We start from the raw sequence: 18,938 nt of genomic DNA on the forward strand, positions 1-18,938 counted from the left end.
AACGCAGTTATAACTTTTTGCACACTAATTAAAAGTTGAAAACTGTCTACTAATTTGCAAGCAGCAAAACGCTAGTTAATTGCAACGAATCTCAACGTCTCTGCTTTTTGTTATTTTTGATTGTTTTGCAGGCAGTCGCAGCTATCGTGGGACTTTCTAAAGGCAACAACGCTCCGCAGCTGAGCAGACAGACCCACAGACGAGACCAGAGCGGCCAGAGCCAGAGCCAGAGCCAGAGCCAACACTGAAGTCAAAGCCAAAGCAGGAGCCGAGCAGCAGACAAAGCGGAGCAGCACACAGATCAAGCAAAATGCACGAGAGACGCGTCAAAAAGTAAGAATATTAAATAACTTTGATTAGCTGATGTTAAAATGTTGACCACTAGAGGCTATCGACGAGAGAGAGAGAGAGAGAGAGAGAGATAGATGAGCTAGGAATGAGATAAGCGTCAGTCGTATATTAGGTAATTGTCATATAGAGCATATAGAAAATAGAGAGTTAGATACAGAAGAGAGAGAGAGAGAGTGTAAAAGGTAGAGAAAGGGCGGGGAGATAAAAAGGGAAGAAGAAGATAGAAAAAGAGCGAATGGGAGGGAGATAGATACGAAGAGAAAGATAGACTGTTAGAGACAGAGAGACAACGAGATAGATACGAAGAAAAAGGGCAGACAGACAGACTCTTAACGAAAGGGATAGGAAAGAAAGTGAGAGAGAGAGAGAGAGAGAGAGAGAGAGAGAGAAAGAGAAACTGAAGAGAGTGAGACATATCTACATAAGCTAGAAAATACATGCATATACATGTTATAAGCCCAAGTACGTAGTTAAGCCGTAAAGCTAGACGAGATTCCTCCCTAACAAGAGAATCGAATAAATCCATATAAATAAATCCACTTGACAGACTGAAGGGCGGACATTATGTGGCCACACACGGGCGGCTCACGCCCGATCCGCCGTACGTGCACTCGAATCGCGGCTACTCAACGGACGGCGACGACTCGCACTCGCATCGGGCGCACTCGGAGTATACGATCGCGCACGAGCGCATCTCGCCGCAGTCGCAGTCGCAGTCGCACTACAACACGTCGCGCAAGGGGCGCAACGGGAATGGACAGCAACACCTGCAGCACAGCTACAGCCACAGTCAGATGGGCCTCTCCAGCTCGCCGGACAACGGTGGCCCGCGGCCGCTGAGCGGTCCGCCGCCCACACGCCAGCCGCCGCGCGCGCCCTCTGCGCTGAGCTACGACCAGGCCGGGGACGCGGGCAGCGACATCTATGTGACCAGTGCCGCCTACAAGGCGCCCTCCGAGATCAGGTGAGTGGGCAGGCAGAGAGACTGAGCTTGACTTTGAGTTTCACAACCGATTCCCTTTCAGCCGCTACAGCCAGCGTCCCGTCTCCCGTGGAGCTCCGCGCAGCGTCTACTCGGTGGCCAGCACCGCCAAGACGGGCCGCAGCGGGCGCTCGACCACGAAGCGTGGCGCCAAGATCGAGACGATGTCAGCGCCGAATCCCTTCTGCCCGAACGTGAAGGGCGTCTGCTGCCTGATGCTGCTGCTCAATCTGGGGCTCATTCTCGTCACGCTGGGCTTTGTGATTGTGGTGCAGTTCTATGAGCCCGTCTATGTCTGGTGAGCATCTTTGTTCTTTAGCTCCGACAACTGCGAGCCACGACTCATCAATTCCTACCCCTATTTGCTTTACAGGGTATTGGGCATCATATTCCTGATCTTCGGCTTCCTCACGCTGATCGGCTGCATGATCTACTGCGTGTACGTGTGCCGGGACGCGAAGACGCCCTCGCAGGTGCGCAACGAGGATCTCTACTGGACGCGACACTGGCAGAAGAACATTGGATACACGCCCCAAGAGATTAACTACAAGGCGGACAAATACGATGCCTACTCGGACCGCTACTCGGTTAGCAAGCTGAGCGGCAAATACTCGGATCGGGAGAGCCAGCGCTACTGAGTGGCCGAAGCCAAGGCGGCGCGAACTTATCTAACTACACAGCGAGGGCCGACCGATGAGTAGTGGCTGATTGTGGCTGATCGATGACATGTAATCGATGACGAATACTCATTAGCCAGCGCCCACGCATCATAATCGTTATATTAATATGAGAAAACAGAAGCAACTGGCGCATGTCTATATATACGTACATATATACATATGTATAACTATATAACTAGATAATAGTCTTAAACGGTTTATTAACAAGGCCTCAACGTACCTGCTGCAAGCTGCTTGCTAGTTTGTATGTTCTTAATCATAAAGAAACATATACATAAACACACTTACACACACACTTATATGTATATTCACGTGGAAATACAAATAGAACCTTGGAATGCTGCCATATTTGTGAGACAGTTGATTAACTTCGTACATATTTTTTTTGCTCTTACTCTAACTGAAACACTCTTACGTTAACATGCGCAAAGCAAATAATGAGACAACAACAAAAAGAACAAACAAAAGAGAACAACTTAATAAAGTGCAAAAATGTAACAGAAACTAAACTTCCTTCGGCCTTTGATAACAAATATATTATATATGTATATGCCTAGTTAGTCAGTTAATTAGTGGGCATCTCAGGTTTGAGCTTTTCCAGGTTATTGTGATCGGGTGTCTGGAAGAAAGGAACGTGCCACCAGAATTCCGCAGCATCTGCAAGATATATAGTCTGCAATTTGAATTCAAGAGCCATAATCTCTAATGGCCGTTATAAATGAATTTTTAATTATCTGAACATCATGAGAAAAAGATCCTCGCGTATTTTTTGGAAATGCAAGTTGGTCCAATACGTACCTTCGCCAAATGTGAAACAGTTCTCAGTTAGCGTCGGTCGATCTGAAAGATATCATAACTGATTTGGTTTACTCACAATGTTTGGTTAGTGGTTGCTATCTTATATACGACCGTCTGGCAGCACTGTTTACGTTAAGATAAAGTTTGGGTGGAGTGCACTAGAGGAGCATTATGTTATTGAGCGATGTTTTAGTTGTAACACTTTATGTTAACATACAGTCTCGGTGGAGCACAGCGTCGGCGGAGCACTTATTTTCTGTTAGCCAAGTATGTTAGCTATCGTGGTCTTAACATAATATATCAAACTATCGATAATTTGTTTTTATATGCTCAACCTCCACAAAGCAACATCGATAGTCAGCAATCGCTGCTTCTGAGTCTTTTAACAGTGGTTTCTCGTAAACACTCTTTGCTGTAGGGTGCGTGCGTTCGGTGCGTTTGTTGCGTTTTGTGATTTATATAGCTTAGCAAAGAAATGCAATTATTCTGCTAATTTAAATTTAGTAAATTGGTTTTTAATTCAACGCGCTACGGTTTTATGCGTTTTTAAAGTGTTCTTTAGAGTATGTGTATGAGTAAATTTTGTGCCAAAACAAGTTTGAGTACAAATATATAAATATATATGTACATGTGTATAAATGTGTATACAAAATCGAATCAAAATAAACCATGTTCTGTAAAGCAGTTCGAGTGTTAATTGAGTGCATTCCATTGGGTTATTTTGAGTGACAACTATTCGAATATTCATTAACTGGAAAATAAAAGGTAAAAACTAATTTCAAATCTGCAATTTTGCCCATTAACCTGGCCAAAAATAGCAAACGACGCAAAATCCGATGCTTTGTTTTCTTTCGTAACGCGTACTGTTGTTGTTGTTGTTGTTGATATTGCTTTACGAAAGTTCCAGTTAGCTTTTGGGCTTTCGAATGTATTGTCACTATATGTACATACGTATGCAAGTTTGTGTGTGTGTGTGCGTGAGTCTGTTTGTTTATGGATCGTCCCCGCAGTAGTATGCGTGTCAATTAACGTTCTTATTTTGTGCGCTGAGCGCTTTAAAGAGACTTAAAACCTGTTTTTCGGTTTGCTTTTTGGTTTTCGCTTTTACGTTTTATAGTCTTTCTCTTTGTTCTTTGCTCGCTGCTCCCACTCAAAGCGACAGCGTAGAAAGCGTCCAGCAGTTGCAAATATGTCGTCTTAGCGAAGCGCAGCTAAAACATAGACTTTCTTTCTCTTTTGGTCGCAGTTATCCATCCCTTTGCATAGCCCGCATATAATCATCTGTCACACTTTAGCAGCCTCAGTTGCTGCTTAAGCAGACGATAGAAAGAGAGAGAGAAAAGGCAATATCAAGTAATCTGTCAACTAAATGCAACCGCCACCATGTGGGCAGCAGCAGCAGTCGCATACCCTATGCCCACTGAATAATGAGCATACATAGACTTTGTGCATGTGTATGTAGAGTCGTCTCGAGCAGTTCAGTCGTTTGCATCCAGCCTGAAGAGAAATATGCATCTGTATGTGCGTGTGCCTGTGTGTACTAATGGATATCTATGTATTTATGTATGTATGTGAATGCATGAGCTTAACACTTAGGACGATTAACAGCTGGCTTTTGTTAGACTACAACAACAGCACAGCCTTAGTCTAATTTATACGAGATATAACTGTAGTGTGTTTTCTGTATTCTGTATTCTGTGTAAGATTTATTCTCAGCTATTTGCCAATTTACTCGCAATTTACTTCGCTATGCGGCCGCCTGTTGGAAGTTTTTAGCACTTTTCCAACTGTTTATACAATTCAATGCAGTCATATGTATATGTATGTACATACGCTCGCATACACATTGAGATACATGCACATACACATGAACGGCTATTAATATATTCATGTGTTTATATGCGCTGATTTGAACAATTTAAAAATTTGTGATTTCCCCTCAAAAAATTCTGATTAGAATAGGCACATACAAACATATATATGGTGTATATATGTACATATATATGAATAATGGCATTACTTTGTCATTAATATTATATTATTTAGCTGCTGACGTCACTCTGGAATGCCTTCAATGAAGATCATAACCAGTTTTCAGCTGCAGTATGAATACATTTAGAGCTTGAAGTCATGTATATGTTTATGTATGTATGTGAAAATACATATATACGTTTGTATATTTATAATATACATGCTTGTTGCTCAATCCAATTGTTTTGGTTTCGATAATGATGTGAATTAATTTCACGCGGGAATTGCATTCAATCAACGATAAACAGCAATTTCAGGTCTTAATATTCCAATATGAAACATGCAGTTGTCGTTTTTCTCAAGTGCACTGATATTCCCCATTTCATTTCAATTTCTGTGTTTATGAAACAGAAAACAATCAACAGTAAATAATTAACATTTAAGTGAAAATTCTGCTAGGCAAACTATTTCAATTTCCTAGAGTGCAACTATAGCTGGCCTATGTAACGGTAAAGTGCAACGCACTTTAAGAAATAAGCTGATACAATTACTCATTGCTATATGTACATATATGTATATATTGCTCACTTATCAGTTTTATAGTTTGTTGATATACATGTTGTAAATAAATATACGGATTTATGAGCCCCAGACACACCTGACTTAGTATAATGTAAACTCTTACAAAGTGCAAGGCTTTATTTGCCATTACCATTTCACAAAATCATAATCGTTATCAAAAGCTGATATCTGCCCCAATCGATGAGTGTAATAATAATCTTAATACAACGGCTATTCACTTACAAGAATCGATTGCGAATTTCTTCGCTGGAAAATTTCTGACTACAACCTGAATAAATTGGAAATGGAAGGTAAGGTATAATGTTTTTTTGAAAATGTTGGTACTAGATAGAAGGAGAAGGCAAAACCCACCAAGTATATATAATCTTGATCACGACGACCTGCTGAGTCGATATAGCCAGGCTATTCAACAAATAAGATTCCATAACATAGTGCAAACTGCGCAGTTAGCCCAGCACTTCCCAATGCCTGGGTATTTCATAGTCGCGTACTCTCGACTGGAGCACCCTTACTGCTCGAAACTTTTGTTTTGATTGCACAAATTTTCAATTTTCAATTTTCTGCTCACTTGGCAGATCTGCTAATGACAAATGCCCGAGCGAGTCCGAATATCAGATTACACACTTTGCATTTCTGGTTGACGTGTGACAAAAACAAAAACTTGTAACTTTGCACTGCGCACAACAAGTCATCAAGTCATCACGATAAAACTCCAAACTGAATGTTATGGAGTTTAAATGACAAAATTTCTGTAAATACAGAAAATTAAGCAAAATGTAAGCAGAAAATGTATTGTAAATAAGATATGTGAAGAGTACAGCACATTTGTTTATGTAATATCTATGGGTATGGGTATCTGAGTAGAAGCTGTCTATATCTATCTGTAAGAAAGGGAACTTTAGCAGTGGGCTGACTATAGACTATAGAGTTTCTGTATTCTCGCAACATTTGTTTACTTAAATATTTCATAGTTTTCATTAATAATTGCCTTTGCTAAGGGTTTAAATTTCCATTTCGCTGTGAAACATTTGCGCCTCAGACTTTGATATCGCCATCCAAGACGCGACTGTGTTTCATTGCTTTTGTTAAGTGTTAACTGCGCCATATAATAATGAAACTGGATACGATTTATAAAGAACGTATATGTATATAGGAGTGATACTTTGTTCGCCCACGCCAGATAACCCACTATCGAAATAATAAAGAATAATAACCACTCATAATTTTGCCAAGTATATATATGTATTATGGATATATGATTAAGCTAATTCCCAGCTAGCTGTAACAAAGCTCAGCTGTAGAAACACTTGCCAGCACTTGATATATATGTATATGTATATGTATCCAGAAATCTATTTATATAGCATGCTAGAACACTTGAGTATTCATTTCTTTTCGTTTTAATGTATTCTTAAGATGTTTCCTGGAATCAGTCATATAATTGACTAGCGTATAATTGAAATTTCTCTTTTTGCATTCAAAGTTGGACATGTTAGATATATATTCTGGATAACCTGCTATTAATAGTGTTGGTAGCTTTTCGAGTAGTTCTTTCATATACACATACAGATTTCTGTGAGTGTACAATACTAGGAGTCCATGTATATTTACATATAAATAAATATTTGTCAGACCTTTTTATTACTTTTGAAATACATATACATTTTCCGAGAGTCCGTCAGTAGGTAATCAACTTGACGAGCCATAGATCATACATATATATGTATACATTTCCTTGCACTCGTATCAGTGATGGGTCGTAGCCAGCAATGAACCAACAAATTGCTACAGAGCATTGCGATTCTTTTATTATCACTTCTCATTTGCGGCGTAAACAGAGGAATTCCACAATAAGCTCTGCATTGAGTCAGGCTGACCACCATCAGGCGAAGCCACGCCCTAGTGTACTGTCCGCTTAATAACTCTTATCACGTTTGCCCAGTGACGAACCGCAGCGATCCATCGAGTCCATTGAACACTAATTACAATAATTGTAGTAAAAGTCCAAGCAATACGCACGGTATTAAATCTTAATAAAACCCAAACCAGATGTTGCCATTGCTGAATGAATGACTAAATCAGAGGCTACGCTAAACAGTTTTCCATTGAAAAGAAAAAACATGGCACTACAACTACAGTTGCACCTACAGCTAGAGATACATATAAAGAGACAGATACAGACACAGATACAGATACAGATACACCTACAGAGGCGGACACCATGTATAATGAATAGATTCGCTTTGCCGGCTAGTTGTTTTTTTTTTTTTTTTTTTTTTTTTTGCTTGCTAGCGCTGATTCATCCATTTAGTTTTCGCCTTAGCTTATAAAATTAACACATGTAAATATACAAATATGTACAATATATACAAACTATATTGACTATATACAAACATATGCACGACTCACGGAAACCAAAGTATATAAGTGAAAATAAATAGATGAGGTAGTGCAAAAATCTGTCCTCTTCATAACGTCGTGTTGCTCTTAAGATCTGAGAAACAGCAGAATTGTAGAATAGAGCTAAAAAAGAGCATCCAGATAGCGAGATCGAATGATAAGAAAGTAATGTCCGATGCTCCATCTTAATATTATCATGAGGCCTAACTATAATGTCGTTGTTAAAAATCAATTTGATTATAATAATGATGCTTACTACTTAGGTTATCCTATGTATGTACTTGCTCAACAATGCTATTTAATATGATATATCATTGACATACGTAAGATCTGCCATGCTTATGTTAAAATTGATTGTCAGTAGCTCTATCTCACTCGATGGCTCTCTCTCTCTCTCTCTACCTCTACTACATATTTAGTTGTAGCTATCTCACTGACCGCACGACCTTTTGCTGAAATCTCATTTAATTTTTGGATTTTTTGTTTTTTTTCATATTTCGTTTGGTGAGTGAACCAATTGATGGCAAAGTGTTGTTGTTGTTGTAGCTGGCAAGAGTCCATGACCGGATTAAGCATAATGTATACACGAGATACGTATGTACATATCTATTTCCTTTGGTTAGTCTTATCACTTGCATCAAAAACCCAGATAAGGACAAGTCTGCCTGTTTGTCTGTAAAATAGTTGCCTTAATACCTATCTTCCTATCTTCTCTAGAGTATTTATTACATTTGCTCTTTAGTCTGTTTTTGTTGCGTATAATTTACAATCTCTTCTCTCTCTCTCTCTCTCTCTTTTGTGGGTTTATCTGAGTTGTTTTTGGGTTTTGCTAGACATTGGGTGTATCGGATAGGTCAGTTCTGATTGTTTTCCCTGTCTGCCACGCTGTCTTCTGTCTTCTGTCTTCTTCCCCTATTATCACTCGATTTTCAGGGCTGTGGCGTGTCCTTGCCGTACCTCGATTGACTTAATAGCCGCATTGTTCTCCTGTCTCATCATTAAGCATTCAGCACGTGCATTGCCAGCTCTGATATTCTTCTACATAGTTTATTCAGTTCCCTAGCTTGACACGCAACAACAACAACAACAACAACAACAACAAGCCAACGTCTGTCATGCAACCAACTTAATACAGATTTCACGCTGGATAGTGCTTTGACTGGATTCCTGTACAGAATAACTGTAATTAGTAAAAACATTGTTTTTAGCATATAAGTACTATATGAATGTATGTATATGGTGTATTCCTTTTATATACATGTATGTATGTCTATACAGCTGACGCCCAGTCACGTAGTCAATTTAATGACCGTTAATTACAAACCAACTTTGACATATTTGTCGCATGTTTCATGCCCCTGTGTCAGTAATTGTAATAAGCAGTTCGCATATGAAAATGTGCTCTATTTCACCTGAGTAAATTTTTAGTTAATATAAATATAACTATATATACTTTTGCATGCTAGTAAATATTTCCAGCTATATTTTATGACATTTATTGAATATACCAAGTCAATTTTAAGTATTACTTAGCAAGCGTTTGGGCAACATTTCCTAAATTGGATTCTCCTTCAGGAATATATCTCTCAATTGGTTACGGCTTGGCAAGATTACATAACACCAAGTTGGCTAATGGTAGAAGACGACCCTTACTGTTCATATTTTGTTTATTTGGTGATTCTTAAAAATAAATACATACACAAATATGCTATTATTAAGAAATTTATTTGTTTATTCTGCAAATTTTGATAATTTTGTGAATGAATTGCTTTCATATATGTATGTAGAATTATATGAAACTTACTCTATAAAAAGCAATAAATATAGTAAATATGATTATCGGCTATCCAATTTAGCTTGAATTGCCCGCTTTTATTGAATTCGAATTTCCTGCTGAGTAATCAACATCCTGAGCGCGGCGCGTGCGCTTTAAGCACTGAGAAAGCTCTGTCTTCAGACCTCTCCAGTTTAAGATGTCGAGGCGCGATTTATATTTGCAGTTGAATTCAATTAGCATAAGCAAATTTGTTTTCAAATGGACAAATGACGCATATTATAATATATAGTTAATGTGTATATTATAAATATATATCTACACATGTATGTATATACATATTTGTGTGTGCGTATGGCCGGCTCTCTAAAGTGCAGCGCAATTGAAAGGGAAATTGAAAAGCTGCTGAGAGGGGCAATCCAAGAGGGATATGGCGTCCACTCATATTGCTGCTGTTGCTCATGAACGGAAGCTCTTTTGTTTCTCTGCATATCATAGCATTAAGAGTATATATATATGTAGATATATTTAAATATATATACATATGTGCCAGCGTATGTGGAGCTCAATTTAATTGCGTTTCAAGTCCGTTCTCATGGTATGCGAACGTGTAAAAACATAACCTAAATTAGTTGGGAATTACAAACTGCTGTGACGAGCTGTGAAGAGTTCAAATTGCAGAATATTCGGAGGCAAATAAAGTTATTTAATAATAGAAAATATAACCCATGTAAAACACTGAATATATCCTGAATCAGTTGCCAGTAACAACTGGTCCGAGGTGAAGCTGTGGGAGACTCACTCGCTCTGTAACCAATTCCAGAAAGTTATCACAGCTGTCCATCAACCAATTGCAATTGAAAGTTCTGAGCTTTGTTTAAAAGCATGAGACGTATTAATGTGACTGCATTATGTTATTACTCACAGTCAGCGATTGTTAAAGAGCGCAAGCATATCAATTGTTTATCTCATTCATCCCATTATGATAATACTCTCTCTCCCTCTCTCTCTCTCTCTCTCTCTCTCTCTCTCTCTGTAATGGCTCAACGTGCTATCATGAAGCAACTTGAGCGAATTCTATGCAATCGCAGTATCAGAATGAGAATGAGCTCAAGGTCAAGGCAACTCTGGACTTAGAAGAGCGAAGACGTTGCCTCGGCTAAATATCCGAATATCGTATTCTCCTAAGTCCGATCTGAATGCGATCGGGTTTAGCTATCCAAAGCCTCAGGCGGGAATCTGAGTCAGTTGCATATATAAACAAAGATCGTGTTTTACATATTTATAACATTTATCGATTTTTGCCGCAACAAACAAAATATAGAGCATTATGTGTGTATGTGTGGGGTAGACATAACTGTAATACGCACTAAAAGACTTGCATTGTTTTGGAATTTAAAATACGACCTAAGCTCCCTCTCTCTGTCACATATTTCTCTCCTATTGCTCCCTCTTTCTCTCTCCCTCCCTGTGCGGTCTATAGAGGTAGATTGGTATTTGGTTTCAGTTGAGCATCTGTAGGCGCAGATAGCGTAGGATGACGCCGACGCCCTCCTTGAAGTAAAACATGAAGGAGATGCAAAATCCGACCAGGCTGATGAGGAATAGCCAAGGCGAGATGAGCATCACGCCCAGAAAGAGAATAGCGTCGTTGCCCTTGGCATTGGCCATGCGCCAGAGCAGCTGGCGCTGGAAGGTGCGCAGCTGGAACTTGCAGTGCCATAGGCGGAAGCTTAGCTGGGTGAGATTGGCGCCCACGCGCAGGCTCTGCATTAGCAGGCCGCCGAGCAGGATGCTGAACAGCTGCAGCACCAGGAGCACATGGTTGAAGAACGTGTTCTCGCAGCAACGTTGCAGCACCGCCTCCATGCGCTCCTGCCGATGCGGTGGCATCCCGGACTTGAGAAAGTCGAAGGCGCGACGCCAACGCGTCGGCTCGCCGTTGGCTGCGTCAACGCTTTGGATGTGCTGACTATACTCGGTCTCCGAATCCGTATCGCTCTGATATGCCTTGCCGCTGTCCATGCTGTCCAAGTGGCCCATGGAACCCATGGAACCCATGGAACCCATGGGGCCCACGTGACCCCCATAACCTCCATGACCCAAGTGACCCGCGTTGCTCATGCTGTTCATATTCTCCATGTGACCCATGCTGTCCATGTGACCCATGCCGCCCATTTTGTCCAAGTGGTCCATGCTGTTGTTGTTGTTGTCGTCGTCGTCACGCGCCAAGTGCCTCATGCCACAGCAGTCGCCAGTCATCGGCGCGCTGCTGTTCTTCGTCAGGATTATGGGCAAGGCGCGCAGGTCGCCCTCGTAGGCGCCGTTGTAGTTGGAGATCGAATTGTAGCTGCGTGAGGTGCCGGTGCACGGTGCATGGTCTTGTCCGGCGTGGCCGCGATCATACGCAGCATGGGCAGAGTGCGGAGTCTTCTTGCCGGGCAGGAAGTGCATCGGCTGAGGGGGCGAGCTGTGTGTGTGAGGGGTGGGGGGCAGCCAGTAAGGAGAGGGCACAGAAATGAATGGAGGCGGCATTGCGCGTCTCACCCGCTTAGATGATGCTGTGGGCGCTGCTGCACCTGCACCTGGTGTGCCAGCTGGGCCAGGAACGGCCTTCCACTGACATTCTCGGCCTTGTTGAACGTGGTCGCCTTCAGCTGCTGCAGATTGAAGCCGCCACCGGTGTAGGGAGAGCGTTGCTTCTGCATCATCCACTTGACGCACGCAGACTCACAGACTCCAGATGGTGATTGTGGTTGTGGACGCCTTTCGCCTGGTTTGTCGTCTTCTTACTCAAGTGTTCATCGGCTGCATCAATTGGCCTTGGCTTGGCTGCGGCTTTTAGCTGCGACAATTGTGAATAGAAAATATGATTTATTTTCGGCTCTTAATACAGCTTTTCTGCTGTGTTGGAATTTAGCTTTTTTAGTTGAGTTTCGAATGCGGTGAGGAGCTCTTGACAGAGTAGTGAAACAAGCGCAGAGCCTACTGCGACTGCCTACTATGTAAGCTGAGCAAAGCCCTGAGCCTCCCATAACACTTACTCCAAAGCCGGGTATTCCAAAACGTTTGCGTTTACGATTGAGATTGAGATTGAAATCTGAGTCGTCGTTAATAGCAAGTGTTGGATCTGATCCTTTGCCATTGTATTCGAGTCCTCGGCTTCGTACTTTTTCGATAGAATATTGAATGACTAAGATATTTATAGATGTTTTCCGGGATGACGAATCAACAACAAAGACACTATAATCTACTAATCGAATCTAATCTAATCATAAAAACCCATTATAGGTCACCCAAAGAAATACTTGAATATGCTCAGAAACGCATTGTATTCCGATTGGACTGGAGCAATCCTGTCTTATTTTTTAAACATATATAATATAAACAATATTAAATATATCGCAGTTATTTGTTAAATGAGAACATTTTATATCTTCTCTGTTGTTCCAGTAATTGTAGCTGACTGTAGCTGATTAAGCTGCCACTGAATCACATTCATATCGAGTTTAGCTTACAAAGGGCCGCAGTCGCATCTGGAGCTCAGTTCGATGTTGATACGAGTGCAACAGCGGGAACAGCAGCTGAATAAGAAAGGAAAAAGCCACCCACTCACCCACACACATACACACACACACGCGGAGCATGAGGTGGACATGGAGCGGACTGTTGCTGCTAGCATTGCTAACGCTGGCTCAGTCTGAGATCATTGAGCTGAACAGTGAGGCGCCTGAAGGACCCAACGTATGCAAGAAGCGCGAAAAGTAAGTGCCACGCCCTGCCCCAGAGAGACACAGAGATTCATTGACGTATTTCAACTTCTACTTCCACTCGCTAGCTACGATGTGGAGGTGGTCGTCACGGAGCTGCAGTCGTTCCAGGAGCGCGGCTCCACCTGGTGCCTGAGCATACCGCCCAGCTGCCCCACCTACCGCATCAGGCATCGCATTGTGAACAAGACCCAGATCGTGCCCAAGACGCGCATTGTGCGCGACTGCTGTGGTGAGTAGTGCAGCAGCGACACCCTCTGATCCCTGCCAGCTGACGCTGATGCCAATGCTAATGCTCCCCCTCTTCCAGATGGCTATGTGCGCAGCGGCAACGAGTGCATCCCGCACTGCAGCGAGCCCTGCCAGCACGGCAGGTGCGTCGCGCCCGAGAAGTGCAAGTGCATCGAAGGCTACGGAGGACCCGCCTGCAACATAAGTTCGTTTCAAGTTTGATATGATATTATGAGTAGATAACGCTTCTGTAGTACTTGTCGTAGCCTAATCCCTATGCTAGTGTGTGTTCTATGTGTGTCCAGTTAACTGCAATGAACTGCCTTGGGTGCGAGGATCAATCTAACATTTCGTGTTTGGCCTTTAATTCTCTTGCAGACGTTGAAACCTTGAGCTAGGCAATCTTTCGATTCAGGCATACGTCTCCACTTAGGAGATGACATATACATAGATTATCAATTAAGTAGTTGATTATATATGATTAGATGAACATTATATTATACAACTCTGCAAGGGGATTCCCACCTCGGCCAAGCGAAGCCTTCTTCCGTTTGGCACAGCTTTCTTTGTTTATTGGTAATCCGCTTTATTTTTTGTTGCAAACATATTGATTAGCAATCTTTCCGCACACACACACACACACACACACACCAATTCCTCAGTTAACACACGCACACTTCCACGCGCTCTTCGCTCTCCTAACAAACAGGCTCACGGCACAGTTCTCACCCACACGGCGGCTCAAGGAAGTGTATTTACCTGGTGTCCGTGCTTTTGCAAACACTGCCGCGAATAACTAACAAAATAATATAGAAATGTATATATGTATATGTGAATAGGGAGCGCATAGTGCGTTGTGTAAACGTTGAACGTAAATGGTAAACCGTAAACTCTCCGGTAGATTGCTCGCCCGGCCTCTATGGCATCGACTGCAAGCTGAAGTGCGACTGCCTGAACAACGCCACCTGCGAGCCGTACTCGGGCCAGTGCGAGTGCGCGAAGGGCTACACGGGCGAGAGGTGCGCGGAGACGTGTCCGCCCCAGCGCTACGGCGAGAAGTGTGCGGAGCTGTGCCGCTGCGAGAACGGCGGCAGCTGCGATCACGTGTCCGGCAAGTGCTCCTGCGCGCCCGGCTTCACGGGTCCCCTGTAAGTGGGCTAGCCCAGTGCTAACTGAGACTAATCGAGACTAATGTGACGCTTCGATCCATCAGATGCGACATGCGCTGCCCGGACGGCAAGCATGGCGCCCAGTGCGAGGAGGACTGCCGCTGCCAGAACGACGGCAAGTGCGATCCACAGACCGGGGCCTGCGAGTGCACCGCCGGCTGGACGGGCGACGTGTGCGCCAACAAGTGCCCGACGGGCAGCCACGGGCTCAACTGCGAGCTCTCCTGCGAGTGCTACAACGACGCGCCCTGCCACCACATCACCGGCCGCTGCGAGTGCCCGCCGGGCTACATGGGCGAGGTGTGCATGGACGAGTGCCCGCTGAACACCTACGGCGTGAACTGCACGGAGCGGTGCAACTGCGAGCACGACGCCGGCTGCAGTCCGACGGGCAAGTGCCAGTGCGCGCCCGGCTGGAAGGGCGAGCGCTGCGAGCAGCGCATTTGCGAGCCGAACAAGTGGGGCTCCGACTGCAGCAAGACCTGCGAGTGCGACATGGAGCACACGGATCTCTGCCACCCGGAGACGGGCCGCTGCGAGTGCAGCATCGGCTGGAGCAGCGCCCAGTGCAGTCGGCCCTGCACCTTCCTCAAGTTTGGCCTGAACTGCGAGCAGAACTGCGACTGCCACAACGGGGCCAAGTGCTCCGCCGTGAACGGCACCTGCCTGTGTGCGCCCGGCTTCACCGGCGACAAGTGCGACCAGAGCTGCCCGGCGGGCACCTACGGCCAGGACTGTGCCTTCAAGTGCGACTGCCAGAACGGCGCCAAGTGCGCCCCGGAGACGGGCCAGTGCCTCTGTGCGCCTGGCTGGCGCAACAACAAGTGCGACAGGCCCTGCGATCTCAACAACTACGGCGATGGCTGCCGCCAGAGCTGCGAGTGCCAGAACAACGCCTCCTGCAATCCCATCGACGGCACCTGCACCTGCCCCGCCGGCTGGACGGGCCGCCACTGCGAGCAGAAGTGCGAGCCGAACACCTTCGGGCTGGACTGTGCGCACCTCTGCCAGTGCGACAAGTACAACACGATTGCCTGCGAGGCGGCCACCGGTCGCTGCATCTGCAAGCAGGGCTGGCGAGGTACCAAACTCCACCCCCACCACAAACCACTCCAGCTCATACACTGACTCACTCTCTCGCTCTCACTAACACAAACACTAAATCAGATCTTTGATATGTCAGTCAGTTCCCTTATCACTTACGGCCTGTCCAGTGCTGATGAGATTAAGACTGTTTCATGTTTTCCTACGCTCGTGTTCCTATTCATGCATGCCACACACACATAGCCACACACACACACTCGCACACTCGCACACTTGCACCATTGTATTATATTCCATATTCAATACATTGCCTCACACACTCACTCGAGCCATCTCTCTGATCCTCTCTCGCCCCATTTCCGCACACTTTCGTTTGTTTTATCTTAATTCGTGTCTTTCGTTTTGCACTCGTTTGTTTATTTGAAATCGCCCGAAAATTGTGAATGTGAACCCAAGGCGTTCATTGCGAGACGAACTGTCCGAGCGGTTACTATGGTGAAAATTGTGATCAAGTTTGCAGATGCCTGAACAACTCCTCCTGCGACTCGGAGACCGGCAACTGCATCTGTGCGCCCGGCTGGACGGGCGAGGACTGCGCCGAGCCCTGCCCCGATGGCTTCTACGGCGTGGAGTGTAAGGAGCGCTGCCCCACCAGCATGCATGGTAGGTCGACTCTGAATCATGCATACGTACATTGCCTCTCTAACCAGTCTCGTCTCGACTCCTGCCAGGCAATGCCACCTGCGACCATATTACCGGCGAGGTTCTCTGTCGGCCCGGCTACTTGGGTCTCACCTGTCAGCACGCCTGCCCGCCGGGCCTGTACGGGCCCAACTGTAAGCTGCAGTGCAACTGCGAGCACGGCGGCGAGTGCAATCATGTGACCGGGCAGTGCGCCTGCCTGCCCGGCTGGACGGGCTCCAATTGCAACCAGTCGTGCCCCCAGGACACCTACGGGCTGGGCTGTACGCAGCGGTGCCGCTGCCAGCACCATCGCACCTGCCGCAAGAACGATGGCTACTGCATCTGTCTGCCCGGCTGGATGGGGGATCACTGCAACTACATCTGCCCCGAAGGCTTCTACGGCGAGCACTGCATGAATCCCTGCGCCTGCCCCTCGTCCAATTTCCAGTGCCACGCCGCCGAGGGCTGTGTCTGCCGCAGCGGCTACACCGGCGCCAATTGCGATGAGCTGATAGCCTCGCAGCGCGTGGCCGAGCATGCTGAGTGTGAGTAGCAAGCAAACGGCAAAGATTTCTTGGACTAATTGCATCTGATTCCACAGCGAATAATGCGAGCGTGGCTGTGAGCACGGTGTTCCTAGTGCTCCTCTTCATCGGCATCATTGTCGGAGTCCTCTTCTACTATCGCCGACGCGTGTCCAATCTGAAGACGGTGATACAACATGTCCAGTACACGCACAACCCGAGTGAGTCCGGCTGGCCTCCCAATCACAACTTTGACAATCCCGTCTATGGCATGCAAGCGGAGGCCAGCCTGCTGCCCAACCACCTGCGACCAAAGATGAACAACTTGGACCAGAATGGCACACTGTGCACCGACTATGGTGACGATTCAAATGCGAGCAGCAGAGGTGGGTTTCCACGTGTAAAGCCTGTGGACTCTCTCGAGACTCACACTTTTCCTTACCCTTTGCAGTGGGCAGCTACTCCATCAAGTATAATCACGAGCTTCTGAACAAGAACTTGAATGCGGACCTGACCAATCCGAATGTGTACAATGACATTCTTAAGGAGGAGCATGTGTACGACGAGATCAAGCAGAAGGAGGGCTACAAGGATCCCGGTGAGTTTTACAGTCATCCTGTAAGGCCAAAATAACAAAACCACTATTTATGCGCATATAACATCTCTACATATATATTCCTCATTTGTCATGCACACATTTGCCATAATGCAGTGAAAATTTATAACAAAGTGTTATTTCCGCAGGGTAAGCCATTGCTCAGTGTTTGTCGTAGTTAGAGATGACTGTGGCCCGCCCAGCAGTTTGAGTGTCGTCTGTTCCCATATCTCAATTATAATCAAACGTCTTCTTTCTCTTCGCAGATGAGTACGATCATCTGGACTATTCACGTCCCAGCACTTCGCAAAAGCCGCACTATCATCGCATGAACGACACAATGCTGAACATTAACCACGACGAGGAGAAGCCCAGCAATGTGAAGAACATGACCGTATTGTTGGAGAAGCCCGAGCCACCAACTGAGGCGGAGCCACAGCACGAAAGTTTCGACAATATCAATTTGGATGACGCCTCAACAGCATCGCCCAGTTCCAGCCCAGAGCTGCGGAAGTAGGCGTTAGTCAAGACTTCAGTTAACGATATTTGAAGAAGTTTGTAATGCAAGCAATTAGAATATTCTATTATTGGACAAGTTAGTGTAGTTTGTATGTTTTTCCTGTTATGGGCAGCATTTCTGATACATATATTGCTCAAAAGTTGTGAAAATTGTATTTCGATGATCCGAAATGTTCCCTTTTGTAAATGTTTTATTTTTGTAATGTATTCGCTCACTAGGTCTATTATATACAAATCTTGATTATAAATACATATACATTTATATATATACATATATATATTCAATAAGTAAGAAGTACCTAGCAATTGTAAATCATAGGCATCTCTGGCAGGTGCTGCCACGAATACATTATTTACATCTATTCATATCAAATATTTAAGCATATGATAACTATATATTTTCATCAGCAATATATTTGTATGACAAAAAGTATGTTAAACTCAACGAAATGCCAAGAATTTAATGAATGTAAGAAGAATTGATAGTAGATTGGTGACTCTTGAAATTTGCCAAAATATTTAAAAATGTCAAATTGTTGATCAAAATTTAGCTCGAATATTTAATTATATAGTTAAAATATTGATATACTTTATAAACCGTAGGTAATTAGCCTACCAATTTGCCTTTCAAAGTCAAATGAGTAATAAAAGTTGCTTTATCCCATAAAACTGGAGGTTTTATTTTAAATTTGAATTTGAATATTAGAACAGAAATTGCAGCGCTGCCAGACCAAAGCAAGCAGGGTTGCATTGGGAATACGATAGGTGCTGACAACCGACTGTTAATGGGCAGCACTCGGTTGGTGCTGGGCAGCACTTTGCTGCCTTTAAACGGCCCGCCCGAAAGTATGCCACACTTATAAT

The 18,938-nt window shown here is 44.4% G+C and overlaps 3 protein-coding genes across 7 annotated transcripts; 2 read left to right on the plus strand and 1 right to left on the minus strand.

Annotated features, from left to right (window-relative positions):
* Window positions 1–212: 212 nt before the first annotated feature.
* Window positions 213–2,363, plus strand: LOC6586489. The gene is made up of 4 exons (XM_002012067.4): window positions 213–333; window positions 899–1,315; window positions 1,377–1,631; window positions 1,707–2,363. Exons 1-4 carry the CDS (start codon window positions 311–313, stop codon window positions 1,969–1,971), a joined length of 960 nt encoding a protein of 319 aa, XP_002012103.1. The 5' UTR covers window positions 213–310; the 3' UTR covers window positions 1,972–2,363.
* Window positions 2,364–3,203: 840 nt separating this feature from the next.
* Window positions 3,204–18,743, plus strand: LOC6586491 (protein draper). Of its 5 annotated transcripts, none has more exons than XM_015160375.3 (12): window positions 3,204–3,576; window positions 12,992–13,302; window positions 13,377–13,540; window positions 13,619–13,744; window positions 14,441–14,687; window positions 14,753–15,789; window positions 16,209–16,415; window positions 16,484–16,981; window positions 17,038–17,346; window positions 17,412–17,558; window positions 17,673–17,705; window positions 17,822–18,743. In XM_015160375.3, exons 2-12 carry the CDS (start codon window positions 13,184–13,186, stop codon window positions 18,070–18,072), a joined length of 3,138 nt encoding a protein of 1,045 aa, XP_015015861.1. In that variant the 5' UTR covers window positions 3,204–3,576; window positions 12,992–13,183; the 3' UTR covers window positions 18,073–18,743. The 5 variants fall into 5 exon arrangements, with proteins under 5 accessions (XP_015015861.1, XP_043865477.1, XP_015015860.1 ...); XM_044009542.1 differs by having other exon boundaries at window positions 17,412–17,578; window positions 17,822–17,906; XM_015160374.3 differs by lacking the exon at window positions 17,673–17,705.
* On the minus strand, window positions 10,811–12,536 carry LOC6586490. The gene is made up of 2 exons (XM_002012068.4): window positions 12,086–12,536; window positions 10,811–12,008 (listed from the first exon to the last, which is right to left on the minus strand). The coding sequence occupies exons 1-2, from the start codon at window positions 12,247–12,249 to the stop codon at window positions 11,042–11,044; spliced, it is 1,131 nt and encodes a 376-aa protein (XP_002012104.2). The 5' UTR covers window positions 12,250–12,536; the 3' UTR covers window positions 10,811–11,041.
* Window positions 18,744–18,938: the final 195 nt, after the last annotated feature.

The sequence above is a fragment of the Drosophila mojavensis genome, unplaced genomic scaffold (assembly GCF_018153725.1).
Source record: "Drosophila mojavensis isolate 15081-1352.22 unplaced genomic scaffold, ASM1815372v1 contig_74, whole genome shotgun sequence".
NCBI classification, from domain to species: domain Eukaryota; kingdom Metazoa; phylum Arthropoda; class Insecta; order Diptera; family Drosophilidae; genus Drosophila; species Drosophila mojavensis.

Bases quoted from the DNA above. Each gene is read 5' to 3' on its own strand.
- LOC6586489 (XM_002012067.4), top strand. From the start codon at position 311: ATGCACGAGAGACGCGTCAAAAA. The intron at 1,316-1,376 runs GTGAGTGGGCAG...ATTCCCTTTCAG, and splicing joins AAGGCGCCCTCCGAGATCAG to CCGCTACAGCCAGCGTCCCG. The intron at 1,632-1,706 runs GTGAGCATCTTT...TTTGCTTTACAG, and splicing joins TATGAGCCCGTCTATGTCTG to GGTATTGGGCATCATATTCC.
- LOC6586490 (XM_002012068.4), bottom strand. From the start codon at position 12,249: ATGATGCAGAAGCAACGCTCTCCCTACACCGGTGGCGGCTTCAATCTG. The intron at 12,009-12,085 runs GTGAGACGCGCA...TCACACACACAG, and splicing joins CCACAGCATCATCTAAGCGG to CTCGCCCCCTCAGCCGATGC.
- LOC6586491 (XM_015160375.3), top strand. From the start codon at position 13,184: ATGAGGTGGACATGGAGCGGACTGTTGCTGCTAGCATTGCTAACGCTG. The intron at 15,790-16,208 runs GTACCAAACTCC...TGTGAACCCAAG, and splicing joins CTGCAAGCAGGGCTGGCGAG to GCGTTCATTGCGAGACGAAC. The intron at 16,416-16,483 runs GTAGGTCGACTC...GACTCCTGCCAG, and splicing joins CTGCCCCACCAGCATGCATG to GCAATGCCACCTGCGACCAT.